At 46.6% G+C, this 16,328-nt stretch overlaps 1 protein-coding gene across 1 annotated transcript in view; it reads right to left on the bottom strand.

Moving 5' to 3' along the window:
- BACH2 (BTB domain and CNC homolog 2) overlaps positions 1-16,328 on the bottom strand; it is a 260,715-nt gene that overhangs the window by 7,136 nt on the left and 237,251 nt on the right. The window contains exon 5 of the mRNA XM_057740233.1: positions 10,465-12,063. Within this exon, the coding sequence (XP_057596216.1) occupies positions 10,465-12,063 (1,599 nt within the window). The remainder of the gene's footprint in view (positions 1-10,464; positions 12,064-16,328) is intronic.

Genomic DNA, 16,328 nt, shown 5'->3' on the forward strand with positions numbered 1-16,328 from the left:
TCTGCGTCCTCCTTATATTCTGTTAAATGCTTCTTTACAACCCTGTGGTGGTTTGAAATCTTTCTTATGAAAAAAACTGCTGTTCTTATGGACTTGCTCAGCACCCATGAGGTAGAGAACACAGGTCTGCACCTTCCAACAGTCTGCCACTGCCCTCTCCAAGACTCCTGACGGGGGCTTAGAGAACGAACTTATGCTTACCAGGGGGAAAGGGTGGGGGAGAGGAGTAGTTAGGGAGTTTGCGACTGATCTATACACATTGCTTTATTTATGTATTTAAAAATAATTTTATTTATCGATATTTTGGCTGTGCCTGATCTCTTAGTTGCAGCATGTGGGATACAGTTCCCCAACCAGGGATCGAACCTGGGCCCCTGCACTGGGAGTGTGGAGTCTTACCCACTGGACCACCAGGGAAGTCCCTACACACTGCTGTATTTAAAATAGATAACCAACAAGGACCTACTGTATAGCATAGGGAACTCTGCTCAATATTCTGTAACAACCTAATTGGGAAAAGAATTTGAAAAAGAATAGATAGGTGTATATGTGTAACTGAATCACCTGAAACTAACACAACATTGTTAATCAACTACACTCCAATATAAAATAAAAAGTTAAAAAAAAAAGACTCCAGATGAGGCAGAGACTTCAGAGGTCAGCTCTGGTCCTGCTCAGAAGCTTCTGGAAGAGGAAGTTTGCGTGTTGCTTGGCCAAGAGACAAGTGTTTCCCGGCTCAGATGGCCAAACTCCGGCTTACACCGGGGCCTGCTTCAGGTGGACCAGCAGATGGCGCTATAAGCCTAAACTTCCCCCAGGAGCCAGCCCAGCGCTGTCCAACGCAAACAACCTGAGCTGCGTGTGTGGTTTTTACATCTTTTAGTCGCCACGTTAAAGGACGTGAAGAGAAACAGGTGAAGTTAATTTTCATAAGCTAGTTAATTGAACCCAGTGGAGCTAAAATATTTTTAACCTGTAATTAACGCAAAAATTATGGAGATAGTTCACCTTTTTGAGGGGGGATACTGAATTTTCAAAACCTGAGGTGTATTTTACACTGGGGGGTACGTCACGATTCAGACAAGCCTTGTTTCCAGAGCTCAGTAGCCACGTGTGCCTCCTGTCCTGGGCAGCACAGCTTTGGAAGAGAACAAGCGGACTCGAGTGAACTGGAGTAACCAGAGAATCCGAAGGGCAGGGCTGGGTTTAACGGATCAAAGTATTTGTGGGTGAAGACACCAGGCCCCTGTTAATATTCAGAAGCTGCAGCGTTATGTCTGGGTTGTTCAGGGGAGTGAGAGGAAGATATTTTATCCTGAGCTCAGGCTTTTGCTTTGGTTGCATCCGATGCAGGCAGACATGAGTCTGGACGCTGGCATTTGTGGCCAGTTAATCCGCAGGCACAAAGGCAGTCCTACTAAACAATCATCTGCCTTCCTGCGGCTGGGTGCAATGGCTTAGTCAGGTTCCTTCCTAGCTCTGAGCCTGTTAGACGTGGCATTTGTGGAAGGCTCCCAGTGGGTGCCCTGATTGAACTTCCATAGGGCAAACTCCATCCCACGACACCTGTCAAATTCTGGCCCAAGAGAGCAGAATCGCAACAGCACACGTGACACCACGCTCGGCTCAGCCCTGCTCCGGCTGCTAACGCCGGGCAGTCAGGACAAACAGCTCCTTGTTTATGGACCCGGGAAAGGGCTTTGTCCACGGGCTGTGTTTGCACAGGGCTTCTAATGATATGAAAGAATGTTTGATTTCCCTTTTATACCCTTTGGATAACAAACAGACACTCAGAGCCTGACGGTACCTAAATAACACAGAGGTCTGTCTGGGGACACGGATGTTTCCTCACCAGGCAGAAGGCTTGTTTGCACAGCAGGGGTTATAGCACTTCGGGCCTCGTGGCGTCTCTCCCTCTGCTGACAACAAAGCAATTCTGCTTCTGCTCTACACTGTGTTCACTTATTTTCAGACAGAATATATCCCTACAGTTCAGGCCACAGGGAAAGTCAAAAGGCCTTCTATGCCAAGAGCCACTGTATTTAAAATCCTCCTGACAGCAAATTTAAAACACGACGGAAACAGGACCGAGGCTGACAGGAAAGAGGAAAAATCAACAATGCTGGTTTCAAAGTCCTTGAAGCAAAAGGCCATATAACATTTCAGCAGAACCGCTGCAACTCAAACTGCTTTGCAAAGAGGTCAAAGGAAAATCGTCAGCTATAGACTTTCTTCCATGTGAAACAAAGAAAGCCCCCAAGCCCCAGCTACTTGTTTCTTTCTAAAAGGTGCTGCTACCCCTCTAGTAAGGGATGACTTCCTCCCACCACCAAAGGGAAGCCGCTGACCTGTTCCTGGAAAGGCACAGTGGAAACCTTGCCACACTGATTTCAGGGTAGTAAGCTCCACGCTAACGGACATCTTCCCTGGAGATAAACGGCAGTCACAGAACCCACTATGGAGCTGGGAGAACATCCCCTTCCCAGACGGGCAGGCACCCACATAGTCCCCAGATGGGCTCGAGAGTCAGCTCATGTGACTTGGCCTTGGACCCTGAGAAGGCTGAGGCCCTCCTGCCTTTCTTCTGTCAACTTCTTACAACCCAAACAGACCCCAGAGGGCTTCACATCTGATTTACTGTCCCTCCACACACTGTTTCTTCCAGGATTTTACCTCTCGGAGGTGGCTTACTTTTCACGCCCCGGACCCTCATAAACAGTGAGGTGACAAGATGGAGAGTGCAGCCAACTACCACCGCCGTGAGCAGCCAGCCTGCAGCTACATTTTGCGATCGCATTCGAGTGAGGCTTGGCGTGGAGGCGCAGAAGGCGGGCCAGGCGGCTCAGGAGGGTAAGGGCTCGTGACATCCAGGGCGCCGATGTCTCTTTAGATGTGGGGCAGCCGCACCGGGGCAGCCCCCATTAGGGTTCTCAGTGGAGACTCACTCCAGGAGTCAGAGGCAGCCAGGTCTACTCTGCTCTGTCGCTATCATCCCATCCCAGCAAGGTGCTCACTCTTCTCCCTCTGGAGCACAACAGGAGGGACAGGGCAGAGGACGTTTTCACCCGGTACCCACCCTGGGTGGCTCAGTGGTGACCAGAGAAGGGAGTGAGACCTCCTGGGGGCTCCAGCTCTGGAGCTGACAGTGAAATGAGTGGTCCCTGCAGTGCGAGGGACCTCTGGCCCCAGGGGCTGATAAAAGGTGTGAAGATGCTGTGACATCTGGACAGTGAATGAAACCTAAGTATTCCTCCTTGGGGGCCTGACCAGGGGATGCTGCCAGCTGGACCCCAGGTGCTGGTGCTTCTTTCTCGCCAGACAGAAATCAGCTGCTCCCTTTCTCTCTCTTGCCAACAACTACCCTGGTTCTGCCACCAAAACCACATCCCCTCTCTCCCAGTTAAACAAAAATATCATTTAAAAATTGTATGAGAAATATAACTTCTAGCAGCAAATTCCATTACGAGACAAAAGAGGAGAATAAAATTCTCACTCCCAAATGATTCTCCTGCTCGGGTCGACTTCCCCGTGATCTTTGCTTCCTCTGCAGACTTTTTACAGGGTTGTAATCATATGGTACTACGGCTACCTCACCTCACCACACCTCTCACTCGCCTGGTGTCTTTGGTGTGCCGAATGGGGGCTATTGGAAAAGCAGGACAGAGATGCAGATGTTGCAGAAAAGGCGAAAAGAAGCACCTCTTTCCTCTAGAAATCCCAGTGGAAGCTGGTGGGTCAATCTTCTTTCCTATCTCCTTTCTTGGTTTCACTATTAGATGTAGAGTAAAAGCCGTAGGAGTTGGATCCTCTTAGCAGAACCCCGAGGACCTGACAGTGCAGTCACCTCGCCAAAGCCTTTAACATTTATGCTCTTACAAGCCCCTCAGATCCCTGTGAGCTGTCTGAGGAATGAAGGAAGATGCCCATTGGGCTGACAGTCCTAGTGCTGTCAGAATGAGGACAGCCAGCTTGGGGCTGGGCAGATGCCAGTGACAAAATCTCCTCTGCCAAAGGCATGCTTCTTACACAACTGTCCTTCTAACCTCTATTCTTACAGTCCAGTTTTTGAAACAAACACAGGACACCTGGACTTTGGCTGTTGATGCTGCAATGACCTAGCTGTGTGATCTCAGGCAAGTCTTTCCTTCTCTGTCCTGAAGTTCTTTGAGGAACTGGGAATCAGAAGGAGTAAATATCTGCCCTACTTCGCTTAGAGGGTTGCTATGAAGAATAAAACTGGAAACAGATGGAGAAAGTGCTTTGAAAAGTTTGAATTGCCTTATAACTATGAAGTAGTAGTAGTCGTTGTAGTAATAGTATCAGTATTTGTGTTTGTCAGCCCTGTCTTTCTTTGTCACGTAGTTTCTTCTTTTGGTCACACAGTATGCTCTGGAGGTCCAGATGCTAAGAGTCTTTCTAGACAACATGAAAACATTGTTTTAATTAGAAATATGGCTGACTTCTATGCTGCCCAGCAAGGTTTCCTTTCTATTAAGCACACCAACTTTAAAAAGTAACTTTAGGGGCTTCCTAGGTGGTGCAGTGGTTGGGAGTCCACCTGCCAGTGCAGGGGACCTGGGTTCGATCCCTGCTCCAGGAGGATCCCAAATGCTGCAGAGCAACTGGGCCTGTGCGCCACAACTATTGAGCCTGTGCTTTAGAGCCTGTGAGCCACAGCTGTTGAGCCCATGTGCTGCAACTACTGAAGCCCATGCACCTAGAGCCCATGCTCCACAACAAGAGAAGCCACGGCAGTGAGGAGCCCGCACACCACAACAAAGAGTAGCCCCCACTCACCACAACTAAAAGAAAGCCTGTGCACAGCAAAAAAAGACCCAACACAGCCAAATAAATAAATAAATAAATAAATTTTGAAAAGTAACTTTAAAAAGATGCCTGATTCAAAAAACCACAAAAAGGATTGTAAAAATTTTACATCTAACATCTGTCTTGGAAGTCAACATTTGGGTGGAAGAGTTAGAGTCAGACACGGCTCTTCTAGATAACATTTCAGTGTTTGCTCTGGACCTTATTTCTCCCTGTGTGTCCCCCCCCCCCCACACACAAACACACACGTACACACATCACCCTCATACACTTTCATCCCTCATGACAAGGCGCATGTTAATAAAGCAAGTCCAGCTAATCAATGCTTTTGACTATGCAAACAGTCTTCCTAGTGCTTCTTTATTAAAATCTACAGTTAATGCTCGTGGTACAAAACTATCTCACTAAGACGCTTACTAATTGGCAGATGCTTGTGACTTTTCTATAATTTTCAAAATTTAAAAACAAACCTGTAAACCACAGTGAGATCATTTCACGCCACCAGAATGGCTATAATAAAAAAGATGGACACAAACAAATGTTGATGAGGATGCAGAGACAGTGGATTCCCTCACACATTGCTGGTAGGAATGTAAAATGGTTCCGTTATCTTGGGAAACAGTCTCATAGTTCCTCAAAGGGCTAAACATATCATAGGATTTAGCAATTCACACTCCTTGGTATATAACAAAGAGAACTGAAAACATATGTCTACGAGAAACTTGTATACAGATGCTCATAGTAGATAATCGATAGTGGCCCCAAAGTGGAAATAACCCAAATGTCCCTTAACTAACGAACGGCTCAACAAAATTGGTATATCTACAGTGGAATATTATTCAGCAATAAAAAGGAGTGAAGAACTGATACATGATAATGTACCTGGTGGGTACATCGATGGCAAGGAGGAGCCTTAAGAACGTGCTAAGTGAGGACTTCCTAGGTGGCGCAGTGGTAAAGAATCTGCCTGCCAATGCAGGGGACACAGGTTCGGGCCCTGCCCTGGGAAGATTCCACATGCCACGGAGCAACTAAGCCTGTGCGCCACCAAAAAAAAAAAAAAAAGAACGTGCTAAGTGAAAGAAGCCAAACACAAAAGGCCACGTGCTGTAAGATTTCACTGAAATGAAATGTCTAGAATATGCAAATCTATAGAGACAGAAGGTAGATTAGCAATTTCATGGGGTAAGGGAAGAGGGCAATGAGAAGTGACTGCTACTGGATACTGTGTTTAAAGATGAAACACAGTATCTGGGGGGGATATGTGGTGATGAAAATATTCTGGGATTAGACATTGCTGTAGACATTGCTGATGGCCATACAACTTTGTGAATCACTGAAAAACCACTCTATTGTTCACTTTAACAGAGTGAATTTTATGGTATGTGGACTGTATCAATTAAAAAAAAGAACCTGTGCGAGATATACACACACAGAATGCAAACATGACAGAAAGATACAGAAATAAACCTTTCCCTGTATACCCTCTCACCAACTTTGCCTCCCATTTTATCTTATTCTCTATACTGCTTTTATTATCTATATGTTTCCTTATAAAATAAACTAGGACCTTGTTATGCATACTGTTTATGTTACCTTTTTCAATTAATACGACCTGTCCAGGTTTTCATCATTGGAAGTAAGAAAAAAATTCCCAAGTTGGGGAATTCCCTGGTGGTCTAGCGGTTAGGGCTCTGTGCTCTCTGCAAGGGGCATGGTTTTGATCCCTTGTCAGGGAACTAAGATCCCACATGCCGTGCTGTGTGGCCAAAAATAAATAAATAAATAAATAAATAAATAAATAAATAAATAAATAAATAAATAAAATTCACAAGTTGACTTTTTAAGTAAAATAGCAAACCCAGAAGTCATAAAGAAAAAGACTGATAACTTGATTACATAAAACTTAAATTTTTTTAAGTGGAAAAGGATACTATAAAAAATAGACTAGGAGAAGATATAGGCAACATGTATAAGAAAGGATTAATATTCCCATATTAAGGATTAAGGATACTGTACATTGATTAAAGTCAAGCAACACACGCACAAAAAGGGACACATGACAAGTCCAGGAAAGAAAATACAAATGGCGAATACACACAAGAAAGACATCGACTTCATTAGAAGTCATCATGTTTTGCCCATCAGACTGGCAAAAACTAAAAAACCACGACTACTGGCAAGAACAGGGAGAAATGGACACCCATAAGTTGTTGAAGGATATGTGAACTGCTACAGCCTTTTGGGAAAGTAGGTAGTATTGCACAAATGAGTATAACCTTTAACCCACTTAAATAAAAGCACCACCGCTGAATATGTTCACAAGACTGTCTATTGCAGCAATGTTTATAAGAGGGAAAAAATTGGAAACCAGAACGTCTGCTGATGGGTGACTGTTGCGTCAATTGTGGTTTATGGGAACCATGGATATTAAAGTAGCATGTGTCAACCCTACATGATTGACCTAGAGGCATGAACACAGTAGACAGCTATGTGCAAAAAGCAAGTTGCTTAGTAATCACACAGTAAATGCTACTAAAATAAAACCCAAACCCCTAGAGATGTGAATATGTATTTGTATATTGTTGTAGGCACAAAGAAAGCCTGCTAAATTTGGTATGTTAGAGGCTGGGTATGCTGTGTTTGATTATTTTTAAAAAGGAACTTAAAAAAGCTGATTGCTGATAAAGGACAATATTGTGCTTATTTAAACTTTCCTCAAAGCTGGGGAATAAAGGATGAGATGAGAGAGTTAAGAGGATATAACTAGAAATCAGAATACAAGGTAGATTAACACTTTTCCTTTGATCTAACACTTTGACTCTTTACAGAAGTGGAGGAAGAGAGACTGGGAGGAAGCTGGGACCCATCGGTCTGAAGTACAGAACAGTTGGTTGGCTGGAGGTGAAAACTCTTTTTCTTTTTTTGAATTTTGCTTATTTATTTATTTATTTATTTATTTATTTATTTATTTATTTATTTATTTCTGTACCACATGGCATGTGGGATCTTAGTTCCCTGACCAGAGATGGAACCCAAGCCCCCTGCAGTGGAAGGGTGGAATCTTAACTACTGGACCGCCAGGGAAGTCTCCTGGAAACTCTTTTTTTTGGTTTCTGGCTGTAGCATCTCTTTGGGGTTCACTTGGAAGGGAAGTCACCTGGAAACTTACACGAGAGCAGATTAGGGCAGAATCAGCCCAAGAGATGTTGGCTTCTGGACCAGTTATGATTCACTCTGTGAAGGGTTTGCCTTCAGTGCTATTCCTGGAGACCACACTTCCATTGGGCTCAAAGAAACTCCCTAGAGCAAATTATTAACTCAAGGAGGAGCAGTCATGCTAAGTCTCTGAGACAGTTCTTGGAAAACCCAATCTCCTCTACTTTAGGAAAACTAAAAGGTCAAATTGGGAAAAACCTTAGCTTCACTATAACAATCCTACCCAAAATGTACTACTGAGAGGGGCTAAATGTGATTCCTGAAATGCATACAAATTTGGAAAATGTCTCTTTTTTTCAAGACTGTTTAGAAATGCAAAGAACAGATCTATTTTTTAAAAGTGAAAATAAAAATATTTTTTAAAACGGTGGTATTTTTTGAGGGGAGACTAGTCCTGTACATGACTATTTTGTTGGTTGAATGATTCCTCCATTTCATCGATTCCCTTAAAACTGAAAAGTTCTACGGTAGACACGTGATAAGGCCAGAACACAGGAAAGACACACGTGCTCTTGTTGGTGGCATTCAGTTCCAAGAAGTGACTTTAAGTTCTCTTTTGGGATATTAGAGAGATGAAAGGAGATTTATCTGAAACTGACAGGTCCTTGGACATACGCAAATGTCATACACACACAAACCCCCTTTAGTTAATGGCGGGGCTCCCCTTAAGGGAGAGAAAAACAAAAAACCACAAACCCAAAAACTCAGAGGCATTTGTCCTTTTCTTGAGACACTGATCCTTGGCAAGGGAAATCATTATGCCAATGGACCCAGTCACTGGGCTTCTGCATCAGGGATGCTTATGAATAATTTCAGAAGAAAAAGAAAACTTCTTAAAAGTTGTGATCAGAGGGAAAGAAATGAGTGAGGAAAGAGCACAACCTTTCACTGTTTTCACGAAACCTCAGTCCTCTCTGGTCAGGGACACAGATGTGACGACACAGATGTGCCTCTAGTTTGGGGCATGGAGCCCAACCCTCCATCCCAAACCTTGAGGGGAGATAGTACATTCAAATTGCAATAGTTTCCCATTAAAATTTCCTTTTTAATGTCTTTTAGCTAAATTAAATCCTTTCGGTATGCTTCTTTTTCCATTTTTGCCAGACAGTAACAGAAGAACGTGGACCAGGCTAGCTAGCAAAAGAGGAAGTGACCACAGGGCATTTCTGTAGTTGGCGCAGGGAGCTTTGGAATCTCTTTTCAAAACATGCCCAATCTAAAACCTTCATGTGCTTCTCACCAACCTCGCAGAGGCTGAATAAACCGCACGTGGCTCTGTGAAAAGCCACCTCACCCCGTGTGGCATTTCTGCTGTCTGGTTGGGTTAACGTCCCTGCTTTACTAGAGGCTAATATCCAGGGAGTGCAGACGCGGACAGAGGGCACTGGCCTAATGAGGACCACGCTTCATTTCCTCCTGTGTTTTTTGGAGAAGCAGTTCTCGGGAGAGATTTCTCACCAGGCTCGCTCCATCCCGCTCTCGAGGCAGGTCTGAGACACAGATGGCGGTCTCAGGTTGGTTCCTTGTCAATCACCAAGACAGGGCAGATCACGACACAGACACCCTCAGATCTTTCTGGGGGCCTCTCATGTTACTGGGGAAGGGGGGAACATCTGGGGCGTCTATTCTTTTCTCTCCTAGGCCACGCGAGCCTTGCTCACAATGTGACTGGTGTTGCTTCTGCTTCCTCTCAGGGCATCGGGAAGACGCGGATGGAGCCTTTCGGAATTTTTATCTAGAAAGCACTTAGCTTTCAGGGTGGACAGAAACCGCTACTCAACCCCACTGCTCCTTACAGTGACTTTCACCGTTTGTGGGGAGCTTGGGAAATGACACATTATACAGTTACGTGTGACTGACAAGGGTGCTTCTTCCGTGACACTGGGACCGGGACGGACGGTGAGCTGTCCATCACCCGCGTTGCAGTGGACAAGGGATGGCTCCAGGGTCCCTGTTGACAAGGAAGCTTAAAGGTGCTGGGAAAGCACCTGTTTAGTGTGGATCGCTCTAGTTTCAATCAGCTTTGAAAGCGATCCTATATTTTCCTTCACCCTGAAGAGGTGCGGGGCAGGGATGATGGTGACGGGTATGGCATCCTTTCAAAGCAGATGGAGGAGCAAGGGGTGGGGGAATCTCCAGTACCTGTGCACGCTTTCAGGCATTAGACTTACTTTGTTTCCTTTGCCTCTGCTTGTTGAGTACTGAAATCTCTATCAAATTTCAAGTGCTTTCTAGGACAAAGTGGTTAAGTTGGAATCGCCTGGAAGCCTCCCAACTCTATGGATGGGGGAGGCAGCCCCTTCACTGTAACCTTGAATCCTGACAAACAAGAACAACCTGGCAGTGGTGGGGGGCAGGGAGAGTCCAGATAAAGGACCGAGGGTGGATCACATGCTTGAATTTAGGCGGGTTCCCTACCTCCTGGCCCCTGTCCTGCACAGGACACGACTCACTGTCTGCTTCCGAGAACGATCCGGATTCGTCGCTGGAGTTGGTTCCGTAAGACTGCTCACATTTAATCTGGGGTCGGACTTGGTTGTACATTCCATCTCCCATCAGGCCTGGTTCCTGATGTTCTGTGGCAAGGAATCTGGCTCCCTGGGAACAGGGTGAGGAGGAGAACTCGCAGAGAGGGAGGCTGCAGGGAGAGCCCCCGCTGCCGTCCTCCGCGTAGGAGTAGGAGGAGCAGGAGCTGGAAGTCCTAGTCCTGGTCTCCAACGGCGGCGAGCGAGGGCAGACTTTGATTGGCACCGGGCAGCTAGTGTTGGGCCGCATCCTTCCTGGCAAATGGTCCGCCATCAGCCCACCGTGAGAGTAGGTCTGTGAGCTGGGGAGGGACTGGCCAGCCCCCACCCACAGGCCCTTTGGCACCGGCTCAGAGAGGTCTTTGTCCAAACCGCTCACCCCAGAATAGGAGTGCACCGCGGTGCTCACTTGGTCGCAAGCGCTGGAGGAGAAGATCACACTTCTCCGGTCCAGCTCTCCCTCCTGTTTACAGAGAGCCTCCAGCCCAGGCCCCTTGAGGGGCGACCCCATTGTGAAGCTGGATGCGTCCTTCTGGCCCACGTGGGGCTGTCCGTAATTCCCCGGGAAAGGGGCATAGTCAGTTTTAAGGTCACCCTGAGTGATCCCCTTGTCGAAAGGGCACGCTGAACTCCTGGCAAAGTGCTGCTGAGAAGTACCGGGCAGGCCGGACAACTCCACACTTTTTGTGATGCTGAACAGAGACCTTAAGCAGGAGGGGGAGGACGCGCCCCTGGACCTCTCCAGGCAGGCGGCCCCGGCAGGGGGGGCGGGGGCGGGCGCCGAGGCGGGGCTGGGCTGTTTCCGGTCCATCTCCACGTCCCCGGCTCTGTCTTTGATGTCAGGCTCATCTCCGGACAGGCAGAGCGTGATGCTCTCTTCTTCGTTCTCTTCGCTGGGCGGCTCGCTTTTAATCTGCCCCATGGCAAGCTCTGGCTTGAGGCTGCTGCCAGAGTTATCTTCACTGAATGTGCTTGCAAAACCTGAGGTACTGTGTGATGATGCATTATAGACATTCTTGGTACATGCAAGCTGGTATTTCTTGTATCTGGGGTACTGCGTTAGCGCGTCCTTTGCCGAGCTCTCCTTGGTGTCCGCGGGCACGTCGGACTCGGGCAGCAAAACTTCTTCCTTCTCTGCTACTGGGATGGCAGTGGCCTCAAAGCGGATGGGGTCTGGAAGCATCTGGTCCCTGGGGCAAGCCGTCTTGGCCGTCTCGGAATCCATCGTCTCCTCCTCTTCCTCCTCTTCCTCTCCGGCGCTGTTCTCGTGGTCCTCGCGCGGGCGCTGGCACGCTGCGTCCTTTCGGCACACAAACAGGCCATCCTCGCTGTTCAGGAGCTGGGTCTGCAGGAAGCTGAAGCAAGAGTCCTCCAGGTTGTGCATGCGCAGGAACTCGGCACAGCGGATGACCTCGCGGATGTTTTCTCTGCTGAGTAACAGCTTGGCGGTGTAGGCGAACTGCAGCAGCGGCCCAAACCCCCTGGCGGTGACCTGCAAAACAAACAGGGAGATTGCCCACCGTTACCATCAGCACCGCTATTGTCCCGAATCCCTCAACTGAAGCAAGATAACCAGACAGCGCTAATGTTCCAGGATAAAGACTGCAAAAGAGCAGTTAATCCCGTCCTGGGTCAGCAGTGATTCTGCTGCCAGTAATTAGGCCCTGTCCCAGTGCATGCGCCTGCTCTACTCATCAGGACACACAGAGCTGAGAATCACCAGGGTCAAGTGGCTAAACAAGATGACAACGGGTTCAGTGTTTACGCTAATGAAATATCCTGGCAAAAATGCACGGTAACAATGGGAAGCCTGTTCATTTCCCTCCTCATCCATCCTGTTGAGAGCCATCAGGGGTGCTGTGATACTTCTTACAGCTCGCTCGAGCCAGAGAAAGCATTATAGTTTTCTTGTCAACTGCAAAACGGGCAACATGGCCCTGTTAGAAACCGGAAAGTCTACAAGGTTTTGAAAACAGTTTTCCCCTCATTTACAAAGTTAAAAAGAGACGTTAAAAGCAACTCCGGTTTTTCGCTCATTCATCATGGTTTCTAGTTGGGATTTTCCAGTCATCATGTCATATCCCATCTTACAATGATACTAGAGATGGCAGTCCAAAGCAGCGTTCTCAAAAAGAAATTAACTCCTGGCCCATAAAAAGGTGGGGGGGCTTGGGGGGTGGGGGCGCGTTACAGAGCTAAACAAACCGGCTGTCATTCAAATGGCTGACGCTGCTGAGTGGCGCAGGACATAGCCCATTCCTTCCTTAATTATAAGCAGCAGCTTTGCCATGCAGCTGTCTTCTTTCCTGGTAAATCTTCAGGGGCTGAGCCTACTGTCATGTGCTGCTCATCCACTACATTTTACACAGATTGGAATCGTGCTACATATGCACAGTTTGTGTACACGCACAAGCCTGCAAGCACACGCACACATGCAGAATGACTTAGACAATTAGAAACATGTTGCCTAAGGCCAGTTGTTTTTTCGGATGGAAATGGATCAAACTTGCTGTTCAGGGCAGGCTTCCTATACCCCCCAACTCGTGCAGACTCTAGGTTCTTGCAAGCACTGCTGACCCCATAAGGAAGGAAAGGGAGGCAGGTCCATGAATCCTGTGTACAAAACAAATGAAAGCAGCGGTCATGGGGTCCTTGCTGGAACCTATAGTAGCAGTGATTAAAAAATACCCAGTAGGGGAGTAAGTGCAGAGCAAGATGCACCGGCAGGCTTTGTAGGTAACCACCAGGTACACAGCACAGAGCCCAAACTCTTGTGAGTACCAATAGCTGTTGCTCAAGATGCAACTCAGAGCTCCACTCCTCTGGGAGCCCCCTGCAAACCTCTTAGAGAGCGAATGACACCATCCTCTCAGCCCCCACAGCCGCAGTAAGGAAATACCCTGTCTTCCCCGGGGCAGCACTGATTTTATATCATTGCATTCGAAGAGAATGCCTAGTAAAGGAAATTTCTTAGCTACACAGATGAATGGAATTTTAATTGCTAATATTTTTGAGGTACCTTACATAAAATTCAAAAAAATTTCTCCATCAGATAATGAGTCCTGAGATGTTTGGTTAGAAAAAAAACACAACAAAAACCCATGACTGCAAGACCCGAATTATAGTTCTATAAGGGCAATCACTACCATCTCCCGTTTATTGTGCTTAATTGTGTCAGTTTCTACCAGTGGACGGCAAAGCTTCTTCAGATCAGGAGTTTCATTTCTCTTTGTAATCCTGAACCTAACTAGGGTCTCTAAACATCTGATAAAACATATTACTGAATACGTCCGAAGTCTAACTGCGCCCCTAACATACAACTACAGTGTCCAGAAGGTGACAACACGGTCTATTTGGTGACGGTCTATTTGGTGAGTGTTGTCTCAAATTACTTTTGGAGCAAGGCACCGTGTAAACCAACAAACTACACCAATTACATAATCAACGGCAGGCAGGAGTGTTTATCTGTCATGTCCCCTAGTACCCGTGCTGAAAGGCAACTCATCTGACCACTTTTGTTCCACTAAGTTGACATGGCAATAGATTTGGCAAATGTCTGTTTTATGTATTTTTCTCCCAGAAACCTTTAAAAGGGAGTGTAAGGTAAGGAAGTGCATATCAATAAGTAACCAAAGAAGGTTGATGAGAATGTCACAGGACCCATCTCTTCATTGTAACACGGCCGTACCACAAAGAGCAAATGACAGAATCAAGGCAGAGTTGATCCCTCCATCAGTAAGCGTCTTCTGCTCCGCTCCTAGGCAATCTGCCAGTTGCAGAGTGGATAATACGCATCTTGGGTTTTGGCAGATGTGCTCATTATATGGGAAACTGGGAAACCCATCTTGATGCTGTTTATGTTTTTTTATACAGTCCTCCTCATACTCTCACCACCGTTTCTATTTTATTTTGATGAGGTCTCAGTAAGCTGCGCCACTGTCCCCCACTATGGCTGCTTTTAAAGAAAATTCCTAAAGAAGCTAAGGGACACCCTTGGGGATCACTAGGTCAGTCCTGGGCATCACCACTTGCCTCATGGCAGCAAGGAGCTGGAGAAAGCTTCTCCACTCATGGCCAAGCTAATGCTTAAATGTATGCGTGGCTCCGAGGATGCCAAGAAGCACAGTCTCCACATCCCAAATCAGTTCACCGATCCTTTGGGGCTCAGGACACATGGTGAGCTTGAAATGATTGTCACATGGTCACAAACGAGTCATGAATAAAAACAGGGTTGTAAGAACAAGGATGCAGATACAGAGAATGGACTGGAGAACTCGAGGTATGGGAGGGGGCGGGGGGTGAAGGGGAAACTGAGACGAAGCGAGAGAGCAGCACAGATATATATATTACCAACTGTAAAAGAGTCAGTGGGAAGTTGTTGTATAACAAAGGGAGCCCAACTTGAGGATGGAAGATGCCTTTGAGGACTGGGGTGGGGAGGGTGGGGGGGACTTGAGGGGGGGGAGTCAAGGAAGGTAGGGAAGATGGGGATATGTGTATAAAACCAGATGATTGAATCTGGTGTACCCCCAAAAAAAATTTTAAAAAATTAAAAAAAAAAATTAAAAAAAAAAAATTGAAGTATAAAAAAAAAACCAAAAAAACAAAAAAAACCCAGGGTTGTACACTGTCATTCAAGTCCAGGTCAGAGAAAATGGTGTCCTCACCGTGAAACTTCGAGAGTTCATAATTAGCGCTTCCCTCCTGCTTTGTCATATTTAATTCTGCTAAATTTTGCTCAGCTTCTGTGTGCAGGGCTTTGTCTAGTGAGTCGGTTACTATTCACCAAGCTCCTGTTACTGCCCGGCACCGTGCCAGCTGGTTCCCCTAATGCACTGCAAGGCAGGCATGATTGCCGCTATTTTGCAGACGAGGAAACTGAGAAGCAAGGAGGTGAAGGAATGCATCCAAGATCATAGAGTAAGTGGCGAGCTGGGCTTCCAACCCAAGTGCTATGGAAAATGGTTAAGTACAAGACTCGGTCCTGTGCTCAGGAAACCTACAATTTAGCTTTAAAGAAGAGACGTAAACAATGACAAGTTGATTTTAAGGAACCACATAAGTCAACAATGGAAAGGCTATCACACGATGACACGGTTAGTTGTCACCTGAAAAGTCCTGCCCAGTTCAGGAGAAGAGGAGACTGCTGAGGTCTGAAGGATCCCTTGAATGCTTGTAAGCAGGACCCCTGTAGTGCACTGAGTTGTTCTAGACTGGGTCTCATCTGGGTCAAGGGTTGCTTCCATACAATGAGTACCTTCTGAATTCCCACCACGCTCCCTCCCAGGAACCCATCTCTGGTGCATTTCAGGCCGGCTGCAACAGCTCCAAATACAAAAAACAGAAAGTCGGTGCCCATCATGCACGCAGGCCAGTGTTAAGACAGGCAGAGGCTTTCTAAACATTGGTTTTGCTTCCATCTTGAGTAGCTGCACTGTCTTTCCATTTTCAGGAAATATTTAAACTCACATTGTGCTCAGAAAGCAGATATCCAGGTGCATAGGTGAAGCTGTGTGTTTATGAAACTGGGGCCACAAGCTTGCACTGTTATTTACTTTCTGTTTGTAACAAGTAAGGCTCTGATAATGGGAAAAATAAGAGGGGGTAGGAGGTGGAGAATCACCCACATGAAACTAACAACCCATAAAAATGTTATTTAAAAAGGTAATGATCATCAAGGTACAGTGGAATGAAGGGAGGAGAAATAGCAGGCCAGTCCCAGCACACTGGTATTAATGGAACTGTGTTCCACAGCTC

This window comes from Hippopotamus amphibius, chromosome 6 (genome assembly GCF_030028045.1).
Source record: "Hippopotamus amphibius kiboko isolate mHipAmp2 chromosome 6, mHipAmp2.hap2, whole genome shotgun sequence".
Taxonomy (NCBI): domain Eukaryota; kingdom Metazoa; phylum Chordata; class Mammalia; order Artiodactyla; family Hippopotamidae; genus Hippopotamus; species Hippopotamus amphibius.